Source organism: Passer domesticus, chromosome 5 (genome assembly GCF_036417665.1).
Source record: "Passer domesticus isolate bPasDom1 chromosome 5, bPasDom1.hap1, whole genome shotgun sequence".
Taxonomy (NCBI): domain Eukaryota; kingdom Metazoa; phylum Chordata; class Aves; order Passeriformes; family Passeridae; genus Passer; species Passer domesticus.
Window position 1 is genome coordinate 49700478 of NC_087478.1, and position 21719 is coordinate 49722196.

Sequence of the window (21719 nt, forward strand, 5' to 3'; positions counted from 1 at the left end):
ACCAAAGGCCGGCGCGGGGCATTGTGGGGCTGCCGCGCCGTGGGGCGTTGTGGGGGCGGCTCGGCCGGGCTCAACCCGAGCGGATCGAGCGGGGGAGCCCTACCCGACCCGCGGCCGGCGGGGTGGAGCTCTCGGTGCCCCCGAAACTCCGCAGCCGCCGCCGCCGGCGCTCCCCGCCCGAGCGGCCCCGGTGCTGAGCTGGGCGGGGCCGGGCGGGGCGCACGGGCGTTGCTAACGGCTCAACGGCTTCCTCAGCCTCCGCACACCTCTGCCGCTCTGATTGGTCGTCGTGGCCGTCAATCTTCGGGAGCGGCGCCGCCATTGGCGGGCGGCGGCGCCGGGGGCGGGGCGGCCCCGCCCGGGCGGGCGGGCGGCTCAGCAGAGCCGGTGAGCGAGCGGCGGTCGCGGTGCCGCGGGAGGAGCCGCAGCCGGAGGACGCCGCACTCTTGCCGTGAGGAGCGCAGCCGCCGCCGCGGCGTTTCCTTCCCTCCACCGTCGCCGGGCTCAGGTGAAGCCGGTCGGGCGGGGCGGTGGGCGCGGGTGGCTCCGGTTTGTCCCCCCTGGCGCCGCGCTTTCCTCTCTCCCTCGCCGGGTTTGGCGCCTCTTTGTCCGGCCGGGCGAGAAGGCTGCCGCTGTCCCGCCGCTCCGTCCCCGCGGGAGCTGCCGTGCCGTGTGCTCCCGTGTCCCCCCGTGCTCCGGGGCCGTGCGTGCCCGCGGAGTTGCCGCTGCGCTCCCGCACGCCCCGGGACCGGCCCCCGCAGGTGGGGTGGGTGCTCGGCGCTCTTGGCCGCCGGGGCCGGCTCCTGGCCCTCCCTCCTCCCCTCCGCTGCCCGGGCCGCGGGGGCAGCGGGCAGGGGCCGCCGGGCAGCTGTCAGGGCTGACAGCCCTCCTGCAGACACCGCCATGGGCTTGGCTTCCGCCCGCCCGCCCGGCTCCACTTCCTCGTTCGGCTCGGGCCAGGAGAGAGGGAGGGAGGGAGGGAGGGAGGAGGGAGTGACAGGGCAAGATGAAGCTTGCACTGGGAGCTCTTGCAGATAGCTTGTGCTTTCAGGCATCACCTCCAACCGAGTAGTAAAAGTTCTCCGGCTTTGAGTGGTGTCTTTACCGGCTTGTCCTCGGTAGGTGTGGAAGGTAACAAGTTTCATAGCCCCCGAGCGTGGTGCCTGCCCAGGAAGTTTAATGAGAATTGCTCCTAATTTGCCTAAACGCAGGGTGAAATGAGTTTTAAAAGAATAACGCGCTTCTGGTAATAAAGGGGGATTTTTCAGAAGTAAACTGCATTGGTCAGCAAACTCTGCATGCAGTGACTCTTCAATTCCACTTTCTTTTCCTTCTTACAATTCCTTTCCTTCTTTTTTTTTTTTCCTCTCGAAGCACTGTTTGTGCTCCTGATCTTTTTTCTTGTGTAGGTTTTTCTGCCATATCCTGTCACGATGTCCTGAGCCACACTCCATCAGAGTGGACTAAGAACCTAATCTTTTTTATAACTGGGCAGGTCTTCCAAAACAGAGTAATCTCTCAAACAATGCATTAAAAAAATATGCTTCAAACTTGTAAAGATACTGCAGTAGTCTGCAGGCCAAGGTCCATTTATAATTTGCCTGCTGTAAGGAAGTATAAGGTAGCTTACATGGAGACTGTTGAACCGTGGATTGAGAGATTAAATTACACATTCTTGACTCTTGTATACATCTCCTATTCATAAGGCTGGGTATGGTAAAGTTTTAACTCCAAAGTAACAACCCTCTAATCAGTTGCTGCCTTTGTAAAATGCCTTTGAAATTAGTCACTAGGTCATGATGTGACTAAGTTCACTTATCGATGGCATTCCAGCAAAAATGGCAGCAAAAATCATGGTGCAGACATTTATTGACTCATAGATGCACTGTCTGCATCTCTAGTGCTCTCACAAGGTTTCAATGGGGTAAACAAATATTTTTATTAACTAGAAAGTTGTAATGAGGGGAAAGCAATTGATAAATGTAAGTGGCACAGAAGGGTTTTGAAGTTGTTAATCACAATTTCCCAAACTGTATAAACACAAGACTTCATACTAATCTGACCTTGTGAAAATAACTACAAGGAAATAATCCAGCTGTTCTGTGATGCTCCATATCAGGTGGAACTGCTGAAATTTATGTGTTCAACTTCTTGATAGTTCTGTTTATAGCAGTTATTCATAGTGTGTGCACTGTCTTTATGGAGGTGGACAGGCAAAATTTTCTATAACACTAAAGCAGAAGCAAAATAGGTAGTAGTGGGTAAAAATGGGGATCTGAGCTTCTTTACTGACCTGAAACGTCAAAGTGAGTGTGACTGGTACCAAGCTGGTGAGTGACGTGGTTCCTTTTGGAATCTGGTGTTATCTCTTGGACGCTCGACTTACATAGCCAAGGTCTGACTTTGGAAGACCTGTGGAGAAGTGTTTGTGACCTCTGGAGAAGAGCTTGTGCTGCTGAGTAGCCTGTGTCTGTTTCTGTATAAACAGGAAGACTTAATAGTCAGGTTCTGTCTGCCCCAAAAGAATGAGTGGAGAAACTGAAGTCCTCTTAATGGCCTTTACATAGATTGTTAGGCTATTTCCACCATGGTCCTGGGTTGGTTTTTTAATTGTTTCTTTGTTTCTTTTTCTTTCAAGTTAGTCTTGTAAGAAAAAAAGTTGCCAGATGATAATTTCATCTCAAGAGATAAAGAATAAGATTTTTTTCATTATTTCCTCTGGGTAGATTTTGATGTGTTTCAGAATGTTTTAAGAAGACAAATAGCTTGTGAGAGCTACACCATAATCTTTTAAATGAATCTAATGAAAAAGTAAAAATAATAATAATGAAAATAAAAACCTTGTCCAGTAAAATCATAAGAAAGAGAACAGAAAAATCTCTCACTTAGGAAGCTAAAATAATGTTTGTTCTCTAGTATGTTATTTAGGTATTATGCGAAATGTTGGAGAGTGTTCAAGCTGTGTAGCTGGTTGTAGCTCTAATACTCACTTCAAGTTGAAAACTGCCTTGCAGTTGGATGCCACAGGTGCTCAAGTCTCTTTGCAACATTACTTAGCACTGCAAATGTATCTGCTACAAATGCGAGCCTTGCATTTACCACTTCAACCAACTATCTTGAAAGCAAGAACTATTGTTATCTTGGAAGGGCTTTAAAAATAATGTACTGACTGTTTTCAAGTAATAATTCATGGGCTGGTCGTGTGTCAGGCTATTCACGGGCAGGTACTACTGGCTTTGTGAAAATACACTGCAGTTGTACGGGGAGATTGGTCTGTCTCTATCCAAATTTCAGATTTGGTTCTGTTAATGTCCAGAACAAAGGAGACAGGACGCTTGTCAGAAGTATTGTGATTTCTGAGCTGATTCTTCTCAGTCTTCCACCCCATCCCTAGGCCTGTGTCTTGCCCAGATTGATGTTGCTTATGGATTAGTGTGACTGTAATAGGGTGAGATTATAAGTGGGCCCATGGGAGGTGCAGGAACTCATCTAGTTAATGCAAGGTTTACTGAAAGGGGAAGTCAAAGCTAAGGTTGTGTTATCCCCCACAGTACATCTCCTTTTTTGTGTGGTAGCTTTGGGTTATTGGGTAATATGCTGAAACTAACTGATGACTAAAGTGCATTTTAGGGGCTCATAATTAGTGTGCATGTCTACTAAAAGGTGTCCAAAACCTTAATCCTCAGTATATGATGTAATGTATTTTTGTTTGTTTGACTTAATAGTGCACTCAATGCCCTTTAACATAAATTTTTTTCTTTGATTTCTTGTGTAAATATCTCGTTACTCTTTGCTTTCTTAGTTTATAATTGAGGCAGAGCTGTTTGCATGTTAAGTAGAGAAATTGTGTGCCTGACATTAAGTCTTCTGTGGGTTGGAACAAAACTGTAATAGCAGAGGATTGCCTACAGCAGCATTGTTTTTGCTGGCAGTTGCTCTAACTTAATGGTGGCTCGGTGACCTTGTACCTTAAATTTCTTTTCAGTTTAACCACACCATGGTTCTAATTGAGTTTTCTAGTGTAGAAAGAGATGGAAACTAGCAACCTGATTTTAACAGAGTATGCTGAAGCAAAAACACAAATGCAACTTCTGCCCTGCAAGCTAATGCAAATGGGTGTTGTCCAACTAAATGAAATGCATCAATTTACAAGTTCGTCTTAATTATGGTTTATCCGCTTCGCTTTTCTCTTCAGTGGCTGTGAGAACTTGTTCAGAGTACTTGAAATAATAATCTCAACACCGATTTGTCTTGTAGTCCTAGGCCACTGTAGTGGTTTAACAGTTTCTGACCTCACTGCAGCCCAGTTGTGTTCAGTGCAATGGCTTATCTCAATTTTCAATTAGTGGTCCCTTGGCCTGTTACTGTTCATCACAATATGTTGCCTTTCTGAGCATCCTAAAGAGTCTGGAGAACCACTAGTGTCTGCAGTGTTCTGGTGATGGAGCTGTGATGGATTTTGTTGTGTGATACTGCTGGAGCTAGTACTGCTAAGTCATGTCCTTTTTAACCACAGTGAAAGGGAAACTGGAAAATTGATCTGGCATACTTTGTCTACTCTAAATTATTTCTTGCAGAAGTATTACAAATGTATTGCTGCTGGTTGCAGAGAGGTATAATGAAATGTAATGCTGTATGCTGTGTCTTGACTTCATGACCTATTTATGAAATTTATGCCTGTAGAGTTTTGTTCATAGGGTTTGGATTCTGCTTGTCTTCATGACTAGAAATTTAAATTTCTTCTAATGAATGTATGCCGACTTTACTGAGAGCAGTAAATAAAACCACATGGGTAAGCAACTTCAGTAAACTCAGGCTAATAATTAATATGTAAAGGGAAACTTAACTTGAAAATCGGTATCATGAAGTCTTCTTAACTGATGAATACTTCCATTCATCAAGAGCTACCATTTTAATGAGTCTCGGCAGGAAATCCATTGTGATATATGCCTCTGCACAGACTGGAGTTCTGATTTGCGTGAAAGCAAAGTGGGCGTTCAGACTTGTAAGAAAAAAAAGGTTTAGAGAAATTTTACAGCTCTATTTTGTCAGTTGTGTGCAGTCAGAGGGTTTTTTTTTCCTGCTGGGTAGCTTCCTGTTTAAAATCTAAGACTTAAAGCACGCTCTTGTAATAGTTTACTTTGCTTTTTATTGTTTGTAGTGATGAGAGTACATTCACCTGTGTTGTTCTTTTAAGCTCAAGATTTGACCAGTTCATTTGAATTTAGACTCTTTTACACAACCTTGGAGGTGCAGTAGGTTTGACTTTGGTTGAAGTTGGTTATGGTCAACAATCAACCCAGTTAGTTTTAGTAACAGAATTGTTTTAAATGTTCAAGAAAAAAAAAAAAAAGGAAACCTACAGCCAAATTTCAATTAAAAATTTAGTTGCTTCTGTTTTTGTCCAAATGTGACTGACTTTACAGAACTGTAGTATCAGTTTGTAGGTCAATTGTTAGTAAGTTCTTTTTGACAGGGACTGTTACATGTAGGTCTCTTTGCCATTTGGTGCACAGATTCCAATCTTTCTGTGCTAGAATTGATAAAATCAGTTATTTTGAAATGTGTGAACAAAGTAATTTCCATTGATGCACTATCAATTTAAGAAAAATAAACCTTATCTTAGGATTTAGACATATTTGAACAGATATAGGGTGTTTAGCTGAAAGAATTTCACAAGAAATATTGAGTGTAAATCTGAAATTAAACCAGTTAACTGGATTAGAATGTTCCTGGCTAAGGACTTGAAACTAGTTGGTTTATAAGGTAAATTGATTTTTTCACCTTTTCTTTAAATGTAGATGAAACAAAATACTCTCAGTCTTCTGTTTTGGCTATATCAGTCATAGTTTAAAACGTAGAGGAAGGTATTGACATTTTGCTTTGGGTTTTTTGGGTGGTTGTGAGGTTGAATAGTTGTGTGTTTATTAGTTAGTGAGTGAAACAGGTCAGAAGGGGAGGATTTGAGATGAAGATAACCAGAAACAACAGCAATTTAATTTGTAAATTCCTCATTGTGGTAACTGTCCAGAAAACAATTTTACTTCTTGCTTGTAAATGCATATGAAGTAGTCTAAGAAATATTTCTTTTGTATTAGTGGAATTTTATTTTTTTAGCAGAATGCCACTTACATATATCCTGTTCTTCACAGTTGTGGTTCAGACGTCACTTTTTTCCATTGTTCGGGGATAGAAATGATTTTTATTCCTTTCTGATATCAAGTGTAATGTATTCAGACTTCTCAGAATTGTTTACGTGAATGGAAATATGGATGCAGATATACAGTAGACTACCTAAAATAGTTAAATAATTGGATACTTGAAACTGTTGTGTTTCAAGTGGATGTGTTTGCTTACTGACCAAGTAAATCTTCTTTCTTACAGGAGCATAAATACCAAATAAGATTTCTCTACAAGCACAAAATCTCTCTAAATTGTGCCTTAAGATTTGTGACTTAACCCAGGCAATAAAAGCTGAGCGAACTGGTTTATGTTGCAATATGAATCTTTACAGCAGACACTAAAGTCTGTGACATTTCATTACACAGTAAATTATTGTGAATTGGTTTAATGGCCCTTTCCAAGTTTAATGCAATATATGATGGGAAAAGTAAAATGAGAACACACAAATGTGATGAGAAAGATGTATTAGTCATAAAATAAGGATTGCCAATTTATTAGGCAAATTAATGTAACTTCTAAAAGCTATCTGCATTGCCCGTGTATCACTGACATATACATGTGCAAAATCAGTTTATCTTCTTCTTGCACATGGTGGGAGGTAATCTTTTATGAGGCAAATCCTAATCTTTTTCCTAATGGGCAGAACTGTATAAATAAATTTTAGTTCTTTAGTGCTCAAAAAACTCGATGTAGACTTAAGTGATAAGTATCACCATGCTGTATTATTGCTAATTCTGTCAGGAAAAAGTACAGCTGCAGTTGTGGTTCAGCTCTTCTTCATGTAGACAAGGAGAAGAATATTAGAAGGGTCACAGGGTGGTTTGGGTTGGAAAGGACCTTAAAGATAATTTTGTTCCAATCCCCTGCCACGAGGGACACCTTTCACTAGGCCAGGTTGCTCAGAGCCCCATCCAACCTGGCCTTGAACACTTGCAGGGATGGGGCATCCACTGCTTCTCTGGGCAGCCTGTTCTGTGCCTCAGCACCACAGCCCTGCTGTGTATGTGGTAGTGGAATGGTGGAAACATGAAACAGTTTGGCTACTCTGTGGTCAGTGTTTCCTTATGTTGTTTTTTATCCTTTTAGGGCAGGAAGCAGAACTTTATTGGAAAGTTTCAAATTATATTTGTTTCCTTGTATGGGAACCATGGAATGTCATATCAGTCACCTGTCAAAAGGAGATAATTTTCTTTTTTTTCCAAAAAAGTATTTTCTTGTATTGCCAGAATATATAAAATTGTCTATGCCATATAGCCATGATTGTAATAGTCTAGACTAAGTCCTTACTTCAAGTGTCCTTGCTTTTACCGATTTGAGATTGAAAGATGAGTCCTTTCTTCTCCTCTAACACAAAAATCAGTGTTTCAGGAGCTCCAGACAGGAGGGCACGGTTGGGTGAATTCTAAAGTTAGCGATGCCTAATGCTGTTCCTTTTTAAAGGCTGATATATTTGCCAATGAGAGAAGAAAGCACAGGTCAGGGGGGGAGCAAGCTAACCAGAAGACAAACTTGAATGTTCCTCATGTGCTCTACCGCACCACAAGCTTTCTGTAGAACAATGCTTATAACGGATAGCTAAGAGGCTGTGCCAGACCTTGTATGCAATAGGGAAACGCCACAATTTGGATTTTCAGACTATCTTGAACATTATATTTATGAGGTTAAGTATTTATAAACCAAATATAAATATAATACAAATAAAAATTTAAAAAAACATAAATACTTTCAATCTGGCTTCCTTATACATCCTGGAACATAAAGGCTATGTAGATTTTTCTTCTTTGTGTAAGAGTTGCTGTGTTCTCATGTCCAGAAAAAGTCGTTCTTCAGACCTCTACCTCAGACATCACTGTCATAAACAGAGATATAGGTCTTCTTGCTGGAAGGGTTGCTGGAAGGGTTGAGAATCCAACTTGGACCCTGTAGAGGCAGTACACTTCTCTGTGTCAGGATTTTGCCTGCCATTCCCATAACTGCTGTAAATGTGCAGCAGAATGATTTGAAACAAGAATAAAAATATGAGATGTAGCAGGAGGCTGCTTGTACACAGTCTTAGTTTGGCACAGTAGGTTGATCTGAAAGTGTTTAGAGAAACCTCTGCTGCAAAGTAAAAATAATAATTTAAAAAATTATTTACTGGACATATTTACACTGATGCTTTGTTCTTTATGAGCTGGAAGATGATTCGTAATATTGATGCTGAGATCAAAGCAATTTGTCAGTTAATGTTAGCAAGAGTAATTGTTCCTGTAAGATGACTTTATCTTGGCCAGGTAAATGCTAAATACTTGCATCTAAAAGGATGAACCAGCACTGTATTTTTTGTCTCTCTATTCAGGTGTAATTGTTTTATTCCTTGTTCGCTCTTGCAGTGAATTGAAACCCGGCATCGACAAAGATGACAGGGAGTGCTAATTGACGTATGTAGAGTTACCTTACACAGTGCCTCAGAGTTCTTGGCAGATCCCTTTTTAGCCTTAAATCAGAATATTAGGGAAGGAATGAAAAGTGACCCCGAGGTAACAAAGGTTAAAACTTCCTAAGCGCTTTCCCCCTCTCATGCAATGTCCGTAGGGAACTCTGCATGCCTGATCAGAACTTACCCGGGCCATTATGCCTCCTGAAAACAAGTCTTCCAGCAAAACAGCTTGAACAGCAGGGATGGGCTGCAATTTTCTGAACTACAGCTGTCTCCTTAAGTGGGATTACTTTGCTGAGTGGTCACGAAGAATGTGTTCTCCCCCTGGAATGTTTTCCTTGTGGGCACACTGTCTCTGTAAGAGGAATTCTCTCCTCTGCTGAGAAGGCATGTACTGTACTCCACTAATGAGAAACAACAGTTGCAGAAAGTGTATTATGCAGGATTGTAAACTTTGAATATTTATTCAAAGTGAATGGGGTTGGGTGGCAGCCAGCCTAGCTTTGTCATGCTAAAGACTGGACTTGAAATCAACAGAAGGCTACCCTCCCCCTCCCTAAATCAGTGTTTGGTGTGTTTAAACAGCATGCACAGGCTTCATAGAGCTGATTAACTGTATTGGTGCCATCTACATGGTGGTGTAGTAGTCTTTATGTCTCCCTGAACTCATAAGGTGCAATTAAAATAGAGGCAAGCATACCCTCCCTAGCATTAACTTAGGGAAGCTATGCCTGGCTTTATTTGCCTGTAACCTAGAGTGGTTAATTACTGCATGCAGTGTGGTTGCCCAAGATTGTTCCTGTGCTTCTGTAGCCCGTGGTGAAGCCTGCATTATCCTGTTTTCACTCTTTGGTACCCAAAAGTAGCCTCTTCAGATTGGCATTACTATTTGCTAAATGCACGTGTGCTGTGCTTGTAGGACTGTTCTCACAGTCCTGCTGTATTTGAAGCCAGTGGAGAGAAAAGGTGACTATTAAGTGACATGTGTCTTGCTTGTACGTGGCTTTGTGGCCTTTGCATTTTACCATGGGCAGTCCCAGCTGCCAGAGCAAACCCCCTCTGTCAGCTGTTACAGTAGCATATGTGCAAGTGCTGCTTCACACATACCAGGGTGGTGCTTGGCAGCTGAGGAAGAGGGCTGGACATGAAGAAACATTTATTCCATGCTCACTTTTCTGAGGATGTATGTTGGGTACCTTTAGGCCACTTGGAAGATGCAGAAGTGCCTTTAGTTTCTTTCTTTTGTCTTACCTATAGTCTGGCCAGTAGGTCACTTCTGTGCAATAGAAGCATCCCTTACGCATTTGATAATTAGACTCCCCCCTCTAGGTTCTTAGAGCCCCACATACAGAGAGGGCACTTTAGTGCTCTACCTTGAGTTTAATTTACAGTAATAAACAGGATAGCTGGCAAGTCTGGGCAGCACTACAGTCAAACTGAATATGCAACAATAATTGCCAGCAAACTGCATTCCAGTTGTGAAATAAATCTTTCAACAATGTATTGTGTGCGTCAGACTGTGACTGGAGAGGGAAGCAGGGAACTACAGTAAGCCTAATAGCAGTCATTATGAATCCCAAATAAAGCTGAAATAGAAGAAATGAGTCTGCATGGCAGCATTCTGAATGCAAAGGGTAAGTGCAGCTCGGTGCCTTGAGCGTGGGGGGCTGCCTGTGAGGGGGTGTTAATTGCGAGCTCAGGTACTTCCTGGTGTTACATTCTCTCTGGGATAACTGAAATTCGTGATTCTTGCATTCAGCCTGAAGCACCAAGCACTGGCATGTCTCAATGTACTGAACTTGAGAAATAAGCAGCTATAACCTGTCCATCAGTTCAGCTTCTTGCCAGTTTTTCTTCTCCTTTCCTTCTGCCTCCTTGTGATTCATTTCTCACCCTTAGTGATTTAAACTCTGGTTTTTATGTAGGTGTTGCTTACAAATTGGAGCAGTTTGGGCTAACAAACTTTACAGTTTTCTTTTCCATAAATATACTGGCACTTGGAGCTGTGAAGTGTCACTCTAACCTAAACAAATGAGATATGAACAGTTTCTTAGTGAATACAAGGGAATTCTAGGAAGTTTTTTATTGGTGGGTTAGGGGTTCTATATTGTCACTTCATGGTCACTGTAGCTAGCCTGGCCACTAAAGTCTATTTTAGACTAGTTTAGTCTAAACTAGTCTAAACTAGTTCTAGCTACTCCTAAATCTAATTTGTGGAACTGCATTCAGCTGGCTAGGGAAAATGAAATAGTTGAATTGCAGGAATAATGCAAGTATTAGCTGTTCAGATCATAGCTTAGTAACGATTCCCATCATATGAATGTTTCTGACCAAACTTAGTTGGAATCATTAGCAGTTTCTCAGATTACTTTTTAAATGCTATGTATTAACAAATAATAAAATTTCTTCACTGAGTACAACTTAGTTGTACCTAAAATAAGCCCATGAGTGAGCAGTAGTGCTGTAATGTCCTAGTGCAAAAGTCTTGTCTTGCCTATAGAAATGGTGTACGTTCCTTTTGTTCTGTGAAAGGGCCTTTTGTCTTGTATTGCACCCTCTGGCAACCTCCTGCTAAAGGTAAGATAGTTTAGAAAGTGGTGGCAAAGTTGTATTAATGAACTGCATTTAAAAGGTGAACTCTTTAAAGAAAGAGAAATTAACTTCTAGTCTAAATATGCTTGCTATTTATTGTTCATTCTTTTTGTCGCCCTTTAGGGTAGTTCCTCTTGCACTGTAAGTAGAGAGGCCACTAGGCAAACCGTGTGGGAGGATTGTTTAATATGAAATCACAGAAAATTTGTAACAGTGTCTTACTGGTGGATATGAAACAGAAGAAAACTGCCAGTAATTATCCACTTATGTCTGTTTTCATGCAGGCTCAGTCTTAAAGCAAAGTTCTGAAGTGGTGGCATGAATTGCCAAGGATTCAGTGCATGTATGTGGCTATTTTGCATCCTGTGTAGCACAGTACTTCACAAACTTCTTATAATTCATTAAAGTAGGGAAATGAAATGGTGTGTGAATAAAACTGTCAATTCTAGTGTAGTAATGCAGCTTTGCTAGGAAAGGGGCTGAAGCCAAGAAAGAACAGTGTGTGGATCCCTACTTTAATGATGGTTTAGGTAACTCGGACTGGAGGGGTTTCCTTGCTCAGCCAGTGCTCTAATACTTGTGTGATGCTTTAACTCTTGCAGTAATGCTCTTATGAAATAAGTATAGAATTCTTATGAATTCTAACTCTACTGCAGCTGTTAGCTCCATAGTTTAGTAAGGCCCAAGCTTATCTAATGGAGCAGTGGCTCACTCCCAGGAAATTCTGTGGCTACTGACAATAAAAGTCTGGGAGGAATGGGGGATGTAATACAAATAGTTATTGAAAATTAAATTGCAAATAGGTATTGTTCTGTGCTTTAGCAGTTGCAAAACACTTGTAATTGAAAGAAAGGGACCTTACAGTAGAAATAGCTTTTAGACCTTTCCAAACTAGATAAAGTGTTTGTTCCTAGGTTTATTGGAAGCACTTGATGCTGCTTTAAGTAGAGAGTGTGTGAAGTGTCTTATAATTCAAGCCTTAAGGCTATGAAATTGCGGGAGACTAAGGCAAACTTCTGTCCATATGACTGTATTTCAGTGAGGGTTTGAAGTAATTCTGCCTAATTCAAAGGGAATGCATGTCAAGTTAAATCCAGTGTTTGACTTGTTCCTCTCAAAAGAATCTGTCTGCTGGGAAATATGTTTGTCAACAGGGCAGTTGGTATTATTTTTAAGGTTGCACTACATGCTGATGTCTTGGTCCCATCCTATTCATGACTGTAGAGATTGTTTTGTCTCCATCTGTGACTGTATGGCATCTTTCTGGCAATTATGTAGTTAGTTAAATGGCAAAGAATGTCTCTTGGACCCTGAAATAATGGAAAACAAGTAAAGTCTGACCAGCCTCATCCCCAGACTGCTGTGAACCACAATAAGGGAACATACTGGGTTAACAGGGAAGTGATTGTAGTGTATGTCATTTTTGGAAACAATACTAGGAAGGAGACATTTAAAGTCAAAACAAGGATGGTCTGTCTTCCTTCTGTATTCTTTGGTCATCTCGCTTATAGAAAGGCATCAAAAAGAATATTGTTAACGGTATTCTCATCTGGCAGTTGCACAATAGCTATGTAAAGATAAATGTCCTTGTCCTACATAATTATCTACACCCCAAATGCAAACTACCAGGCAAACAAATTGCTTCCTAATTTGTTCCTAAAACAGCAATGATTTGCATTCATTGTGAGCTGCTGTAAGAGCTTACAGGGCTTGCTTCCTTCCTTGACCACTTTAAGGGATTTTTAGAAATGCCCAGTTAAATGCAGCATAAGCTAGGAAGATAAGTTTAGGAGTCCATGAGATGGAACTTGCTGAATCTGATTCCTCTGGTACTGTTCTTGTGGAGAAGAGAAATTAATGGTTGGTTTGTGGTATTGCTAGTTTAGACGCCCTGTGGGTTCGAAGTCAGCCTCGAGAATAGCTCTAATGCCATGTTAGCTTAGCTTGAGCCTCTGTCTTTTACTTCTGCTACGTGAGGATTCTGTTCTGGAGCACAGGAGAGCTAGTTTAAGGTGATGATAAAAGGGCTGCTGCTGCCATGCAATAAGGAGATTTTCAAGTCTGAGGTGCAGACCCTTTGGGAATCTCCTCAGTACTATTTGGTAGTACTTAAAATATTAAAACTTATATTAAATACATGTATTTATATATACAATAGATTATACTATATTAATATATATTTAATATATTAAAAAGATCTTGAATATCTTGTTTGGTGAGATTTTAGAATAGCTGTTTTAGGCTATTTCTCCTCCTACTGTGAAAGTTGTTTTGAGCCCTGGAAATAAAAAGGTATAGATGCTCTAGAATGATCTCTTACTGGCTGAAGATGCACTCTTTTAGTATGTGAGATAATTTGGGGTTCTCTTGCTGCAAGGAATTTGATTAACTTCTCTGTAATTATTTAATTTCCTTAGTTCTCTTCAGATCTAGGACTGACCGGGGATACCCTTTGAAAGATTTCTTGTGGTCTTACCTACTCCTTAGCCAAAAAAGAATTAGTCTTTATCCTAGATTGTATCTTAAGATGTTCTGAATGCATGCGTGTACTCTAGCAGCGAGGAAGTGAGGACCGTGTTTCAGTGTAATGTAGGACACTTCAGATGGCTGGTTACTTTGGATTCCTCAGGAAATGATGAAACTGAATTTAGCTGAAGCATAGTGCCTCTGTCCTGCCTGATTATAGCCAAAAAAGGCAACTGGTTACATTCTGGGAGTGCATAGGCAGGAAGCTGTGTAATGGAGGGTAGAGCACAGCTGTTGCTTTGCCAAACCTGATACAACTCTGAACACAATTGAATATTTATTTCTTATTTTTTCTTTTTCCCCTCTTTCCTTCCACTCCCTTTTTTTAACCCCTTGATCACAACCTGCAGATGATACTCTGCAGTGTCATGAAAACCTAATATTTTTTGTTGAATTGTTGGTCTTTATTTGCTATATACTCTGTCAGGCTTGCTGTTATGGGATGGTCTTGGAGCTCTCCTGACAGCTCAAGTTTCTTATGGCAGCCTCCAGACTGCTGCGTCTTATCTTTACAACAAATCTTTGTCGTGTATCCACTAAAATCTAGTTTTCAGGAATAATATGAAAAGGAGGAGTTGCTCTGCTGAGAATCACCATTGTGGTTGAGGTGGAAGTGTCAGTGACCGTGGGGAAGGAAAGATGAGGTCAGGTGTGGAATAGCTGCTTGGCATATCCTGTAAGGCTTAAGACAAAGATTTTAAACTCAAGCTAAAGAAGTGATTATTTATAGAGTGATTTTCTCTTTCTTTGCTGAAGAATTTTTGACTGTGAATATACAGCTATCCATACAGTCTCTGGCACAAAGTTACATACCACTTAGAGTGATACATTTGTTGAAAGGAATTTCCCTACACGCTTACAAATGACTGGTGGGGCATTGGCGCCCATCATTATTATGGCTGATGTTTTTCTGGCTTCATTCACAGTTTGCTAATGCTGGGACTCTACATCTATTGTTGCTCTCATGCATGTTTTGGGAATTGAGCTGCTTCTGTCCTGCTTTCAGTACTTTTTTGTCTGCAGTGTGCGTAGTCAGACTTCGTGTACTTGATTTGCCTGCTGGTTTGTAAATATGAATTCTGTAGAGAAGCTATCCATATAGCTCCTGATAGCCTTCTAGGACATAAGTACTCATATTTTCATTTCCTGTTCTTTAGGTGGTAAAGAGCTCTAGTTTCTATTCAAGCTATGAGAAACATATATTGAGGACACTGGTATCTTTGTGAGGAAGAATTCGAGAAGTAATGTTTATGGGATCTTGTAAAGAGGCTGCTGTTACATGGTTAATGAGCCTTGACGCATGCAGTCCTTTTCTGATTGAAAGGACTTCTGAATGGCACTAATAAAATTGCTGCCTTATAAACTGGAAAATCCCTGGCGGTAGTGTTCTGGTTTTGATGAAGCACTAAATCTGGGGTGCCATTTTTCAAGTATACAGCCTAAGTCTCCCTTTTGTAGGGATGAAATTCTTGCCTCTATCTGACCACAGCTTCATAGAAGGATGTTATTAGAAGATATTTGCCTGTAAAATTTCCTGATTTTTTTCTGTAACTATCTTGGAGATATTTTGCTACTGAACATTATCTAGTGAAAAAAATTATATAAACTGGTGGGCTGGGTATTACTGCTAAACTGGTGATGGAAAGTATCTAATATCAGTCTTAACTGGTCTCTGCAAATTGCTGCTATCTTTTAGAAGCAAAGCACACCTCGCATTTTAGGCTGGTAGTTGACATTTCTGAGAAGTTTTTTTTGATGTATAGCTTGTCAGAGTAATGAGATACAAAGTAAAAGTGTTGATTACACATTTATGATTTTATTTCTGAGCCAATATCTCTACCAATAGAGCAGTGAAGGGTTAATATTGACCTGAATGTTACTGACATAGTGTCTGATGCTATGAGGGTTGGCACAAATCATTTGTTGCTTGCCACTTTAATGTGCTTCCTCTTTTCTGCCAAATAATGGCTTCCAAATGCTTAACGGACAGTGTTTTGTTGTAGGTTTTGGGGTTTTTTATAAACTGCTTGCTAGTTTGGTTTTTTTCATACTCTTGGCAAGCAAAACCTTGGCCTTATTGGAAGTTTGACAACTTTAGCAGTGCTTACTAACATGAAATTAAAGGAGGGAGAGGCATGCTCTAATGACCAGGGATTCAGAGTACTTAGCATGTGCCTGTCTGCCTCTGAGAAGTTGCAAGGCAATTTGAGGCTTTAAAAATAACCTTTTTCTTTGCTTCATCCTCTCTTCACAGGTCCCCAGCTGTAAACCACAATGTCGCAAAGGGACGCAGATAAGTACCTTTATGTGGACAAAAACATCATCAATAACCCCCTGACTCAGGCTGACTGGGCAGCTAAGAAGCTGGTATGGGTTCCCTCAGAGAAGAATGGCTTTGAGGCAGCTAGCCTGAAGGAAGAGGTAGGAGATGAAGCCATCGTGGAACTGGCAGAGAATGGAAAGAAAGTGAAAGTAAATAAGGATGACATCCAGAAGATGAACCCCCCCAAATTCTCTAAAGTAGAAGACATGGCAGAGCTGACGTGCCTGAATGAAGCTTCTGTGCTTCACAACTTGAAGGAGAGATACTACTCAGGACTGATCTATGTAAGTAATTTTGTCTGCTGGGGTAGGAGTTCCTGATTGCAAAGTGTGTGAACTTAATGTAATTGCTTTGCTCCTAAATGTGTATGTTAGCCTTTCATTGCCCCTATATACAACTCCTCATGTGACTTACCTTCTTCCCTCTACTTAAAATTTTTTCACTAAAGTATGCCAATCCCCCTCTAGTTAATGTTGAAGCTTTTAAGGAATGCTATGGTAAATCTGGCTTTAATGTTTGAATGTCTTTGTTTGCAGGATGTTTTGAATGCCTTTTAACTTTATTAGCAAGACACAAGAGCAGTTGGATAGTGGTAAACAGCGAGTCTGATCTGAACCTAACCAAATAATAATAATAAAAACACAGTCCCAATCCACCCAGCATCTGAAATGTGTTTCCCATGTCTGGAGCTTCAGTGGGAAAGAACGCTAGTGCCAAGTTTTTGTGTGGATCTCAGAGCATCTTCCTAGAGAAGAAACATGTGTGCCTGCATGTACTTACAGATAGGAAATGTTGGTTTTCTTTCCATCCCCAAATGGACAAGAGCAGAGATTCCTGCTTCTTGTTGCTGTGTAGATAACAGATACCATTTATGGGACCAAGGGTCATTCCCAATGGAGCAGGTAGCAACCACTTCACTGAATACCAAAGGCAATAAATAGGGAAAGGTGGGGAAGGAGACTTTGGAACCTTGACCTGGTTCTTCAGTTCCCTTCTGATTTTCCCCTTCATGTTGCCTATGTTTAGCAAGCAGATGTTTGTCGTGCTGGTTTCTGCTTTATTAATACTCTGCAGTTCTAGAATGAGTTGTTAAACTCAGCAGTAATATAAAATTTGTATGCAGTGATAGGTTAAACAGGACTAGGGAGAGCACAAGGGAGAAATTTATGACTTATTAGTGCTGTGTCTGCTCTTCTGGAGTGGCATGAAGGCATACAGATGACTCTTGGAGAAATTATCAGAGACTATCTGAAAGATGCAAGGCTGATAAAAATTTAGTCTGACTTCCACAGTCTGATGTCAACATTTGAGAGCTAATGTGATTGGAGGTTGATGTAGCTTATTATTTTTGTAGTTAACAACTCCTTCCACTGTTGGTCAAAATCTACTCTCGGAAAAATCTTGGTATTCAGATGAAATAGGATATGCAAGATCCATATGTAACATTTTTAGAGTAGGAAACACTGCTACATTATATAATAATTGTTGAAAATAATTCAGCAGTGTCTCAAGGTCTGTTGTATGCTGTGCAATGGGCTGTTTCACATATCTTGCAAGATACTATCTGCAATTTCAGACATGGTCTGTGACTAATAAATTGAGTTCTTCTGATTGGATTGTAAGAAGATCGTAAGATTTTTTTGTAAAAAATCCCCACACCCTTCAACCAAGCAAACCTTGCATAGTGTTTCTCTATTACAGAATCTAAGTCTTGCCAAAACTGTGTTCCTGTGCACTTGTGAAATGGACTGATCTCACCTGTCAGCAGTTCTCAGCAAGTCAGGAGATTAATGAGAAGGCTTAAAATACTTTCATTGGAGTGGCTGTTAGTTGATCATTAATCCGCTTGAAGAAAGGGAGTAGACGCAGTGCATCTCCAGCATAAATGGCTCTGGAAAGACTGAAGGCATAGTTTAGTTCTGTTCTTCTCCTTTCTTTCTTGGGAGCAGGGCTGTGTGTTTTTATAAGTTATTTTCTTTTTTACTTTTTATTTATCTTTATTTTTCTGTCTTTCTATCCTGTAATACAAAGGGGGAAATCTTATTGCTGGTGCAGGCAAATTTTGAGTGAGGAGTGTCAAACAATTCAAGAACTAAGAGCTTGACTCCAAACACCATTTTGCTGTTTTTATGTGTGGCTTGGTTCTGCACTGAGGTGACTTGCTAAGAGACTGTCTTTCATATTAACCCGTTCTATTTGGAATCCTTTATCAAAAGATCATTTTCAGCTTTTGTGAATAATTTTTGCTTACCTGAACTGCTTTGTTTGTATTCAGTGTGAAACTCAAAAGCCAATCTTACGCATTCCAGTTATTTTATTGAAGTTAACTGTTACTGGAAAATAAATTTTCTGATGCTGTCAGCTTTGTGCCATGCTGCAGATGGTCCTTTCAACTCCTCAGAGTTAGTTTAGCAGTTAGAAAAATAAAACTAGTTCCAGTTTGGCATGTGTGTCACTTGAAATAGTGAAAGGTAATGCCAGAATTCTATTTTGAGATAGTAATGTCTGAGATAAAGTACATATTTCCAAGTCAGCTATGCTTATAATAAATGAGCCTTTGAATTGGAACCTTGGGTTCAATTCAGTGATTTATGCATATGAGTCTTTATTTGTACTTCAATAAGATGAAGATAACACTTGTCTTCTCTGTGGTAGGGCTGGCAGCTTCTGCTTATTCATACAACTCAACTTGCTTCTTATATGAAACTGTCAGTGGGCTCAACCAGCAGTTATGACATGGTGGTCTTACTCAGTTTCTTATCCCAGCCATAATTAGTTGCCCGTCTTTATTAGACAAAAATTTCCCTTCACACAGCTGAGGTCGTTTTACTGCTTGGAAACTTCCCTTAGGTATTTCTCCTGGCAAGCAGAATGCTGGAAGAAGGTGGTAGCTTCTTCTTGCATACTTGTTTCGTGGCTTCATCACTCTAAGTGAAATTAATGTGTTCCCTTTTCTAAACTACTGCTCTCATCCCTAGGGTGGCTTTAGACTTGAACTCTATTTACTTGAAAAGCAACCACTCTAATTTGTTAGCAGTCACAGCCTTGAAGAGACACACATACACAGCTAAGAAAGCTCTACCTTCCTTGTGGACTTGCATGCACTGTGAACATGCTGCTCTTGCATTGACCCATTTCTGTCTCTCTGTCCTACTCTGAGTTCCACTGGTGTAGTCAAAGGTCAGGAAAGCATCACCCAGTCTTCAAGCTTTTATTCTATGCTGTGCAAGGGCTGTCAGACTTGATGGAGAACTAAAACTGAGGCAAAAGGAACTGACATTGCTGGCTTGGTTGCTGTAAACTCCTTAAACTGCTCCCTTCCAGCACTACCTGAAACCTAACCTGACTAGAAACTTAGCTTCCTGGAACTTTAGAAGTACTATGCCAAAAGGTTTTTAGCCAACTTTCATAGTTTTCCACTTTGGAAAGGCATTTTGTATTTTCTGTAAGCCATTCAAATAGTCCTCAAATATTTTAAAAAATGAATGGAAAAAAAAGGAGGGGAAAAAAAAAGTAGGTCTGGAAACATGTCTTGATTGTTTATACTGTGATGTGGGAAAGAAACCTTAAATATCTATGAAAAACTTACTTCCGGGAGGACATCTGAATCTGCTGCATGTAACAGTGGACTTGTTACTTAGTGTTAAGCCAGCATGTAGAAAGTTTGGACATAAACTACATCTACTACCAGAAACTGTGTAGTAGATGCTATTTTCACCCTTCTGATCACTGCAGTCTAATCCTTACCTTTAGCTAAGGAGCTAAATCTGATTAAGTACTCTCTGTGCTCCTTGTGGAGAACTCTTTACCACTCCAAAGCACTCTTTTTTCATTGAGCAAACAATAGAAGATATCTTGGCAATAGAAATAAAAAGTGCCGAATGTACTCTCTTCTGGTAGCACTGCAAGTTGCTGTAGAAAGCTGCTTATCTCCAGATGTTTCAAACAGCTGCTTCTAAAGTTGACAGGGAGCTAGGATAGCACTAAGCCCCAGGAGCAGGGCTTGGAATGCTATTCTTAGAATGTCTAGGAAATATCTAAGAAGCCTCTGCTCTTCTTATTCCCTTTGCAAGTAAAAAATTTGTTGGTTTTTTTTTTTTTTTGGTACTCAGAACTCAAAGTTTGGATTTGTGGGGGTTTTTTTAAGAAGCTTAATTTTTTTCACTGGAAGTGTTTTAACAGTTGTATTCCCTCAGAACTGTGCAATTTAAGCCAGTGGAAACCAATTGAGAAATGGAAGTTTGCTGTCATAGATAATGAATTAACCATTTGATATGAATTAGAAGTAAGCTTTGGCATATATTGCTGACTCTTTTAGCATGAACTACTTAAGAATTGTTTTCTATTTTGACTGGTTCAGAACAATACTGAGCATTCTAAACGTTCATACTGAACATACTATACATTGCTGACCTTAAAATTTGAATCTAGTTCTGGTAATACGTGCTACATTACAAATCATGAAAGTGTTCAGGCTTGGAGGGTCTTCAGGAGGCCATCTAATCCTGCTTCCCATTCAGAACAGGATAGCACTGCCTTAAGCATAGTCCAGTGGTCTTGAAAACCTCTCAGGACTATGCTGGTCTTATTTTTCTTTTAGTAACTATTTTGGCTTGAGGTTCTATTTTGTTTAGTGATCATTTACCAGATAAATCCATATCAAGCCGGAGACACAACATAAAATGTATGCATTTTGGATCTAAGCACCTACATTATATAATAAAATGGCACTTGACTTTGAGTATAGGAACTTTGAAAGGAAGAAAAGCCAGTCCTAGTGGACTGTTAATTAGCTGGGGAGCAGACCAGTGATATCAGTGTGGCTAATGGGTCAGTTGGTGTTCAGTGCACACTTGGAAGAATTGAGTACTGGTCAAGGTGATGGGACTTTGGCTGTTCCTCAGATTGTAATATTGTCTAGTGGGAAACATTCCACATGGCATCACTGGAAGTAATTAAAAAAGCACTGTTTGGTTTGTTTGTTTTTTCAAGTAATGTACTGTTAAAATATTCAAGTATACAGCATTTTTAATTTCTGTCTCTGTTTGCTGGGGTGTTTTCTTTCCAGACCTATTCAGGCCTGTTCTGCGTGGTAATCAATCCTTACAAGAACCTGCCCATATACTCAGAAGAAATAGTGGAGATGTACAAAGGCAAAAAGAGACATGAAATGCCCCCTCATATCTATGCCATCACAGACACAGCCTACAGGAGTATGATGCAAGGTGAGTGCTGACTGAGATAATGACTCTTGTTGAAATCACAAATCAAGGTTGCAGACAAAACACTGTAGGAGAACAACAACTCACTGCTATCAAAAGGCATTATTGTCCTTGCTTACAGACACTACTTGGTACCAGCTTTTGTGTTCAGGTGAATAGCTCTCTCCTGCAGTAGTGGATTGAAGAACCATACAAAAAGTCTGGTGAGAGCTAAATTTGACATAAAGAACAGGCTGGTGTGAATGTGTGAGGTTCAGAGAAGCAGGCGGGGAAAACCGAGGTAGCAAATTTTCCATCTCAATGATGAGCCTGTGAATTGAGATAGCTGTGGGTGGGCAGGTATGTGTACTGTTTGACAGAGACTTTTAACAAAAGCCAGCTTAAAATCCAATTGCACAATCTGGCTGGGGGGGATCAAGCTTAGTATAACCTATATTTTGAAGTGTGATGGTCA

General features: G+C 40.6%; 1 protein-coding gene across 1 annotated transcript in view; it reads left to right on the plus strand.

Moving 5' to 3' along the window:
• Nucleotides 1-358: 358 nt before the first annotated feature.
• The window catches only part of MYH9 (myosin heavy chain 9), a 70029-nt gene continuing 48668 nt past the window's right edge, over nucleotides 359-21719 (plus strand). Inside the window, exons 1-3 of the mRNA XM_064420353.1 lie at nucleotides 359-508; nucleotides 15975-16327; nucleotides 21112-21268. Coding sequence (XP_064276423.1) covers nucleotides 15995-16327; nucleotides 21112-21268 — 490 coding nt within the window. The 5' untranslated portion in view covers nucleotides 359-508; nucleotides 15975-15994. The remainder of the gene's footprint in view (nucleotides 509-15974; nucleotides 16328-21111; nucleotides 21269-21719) is intronic.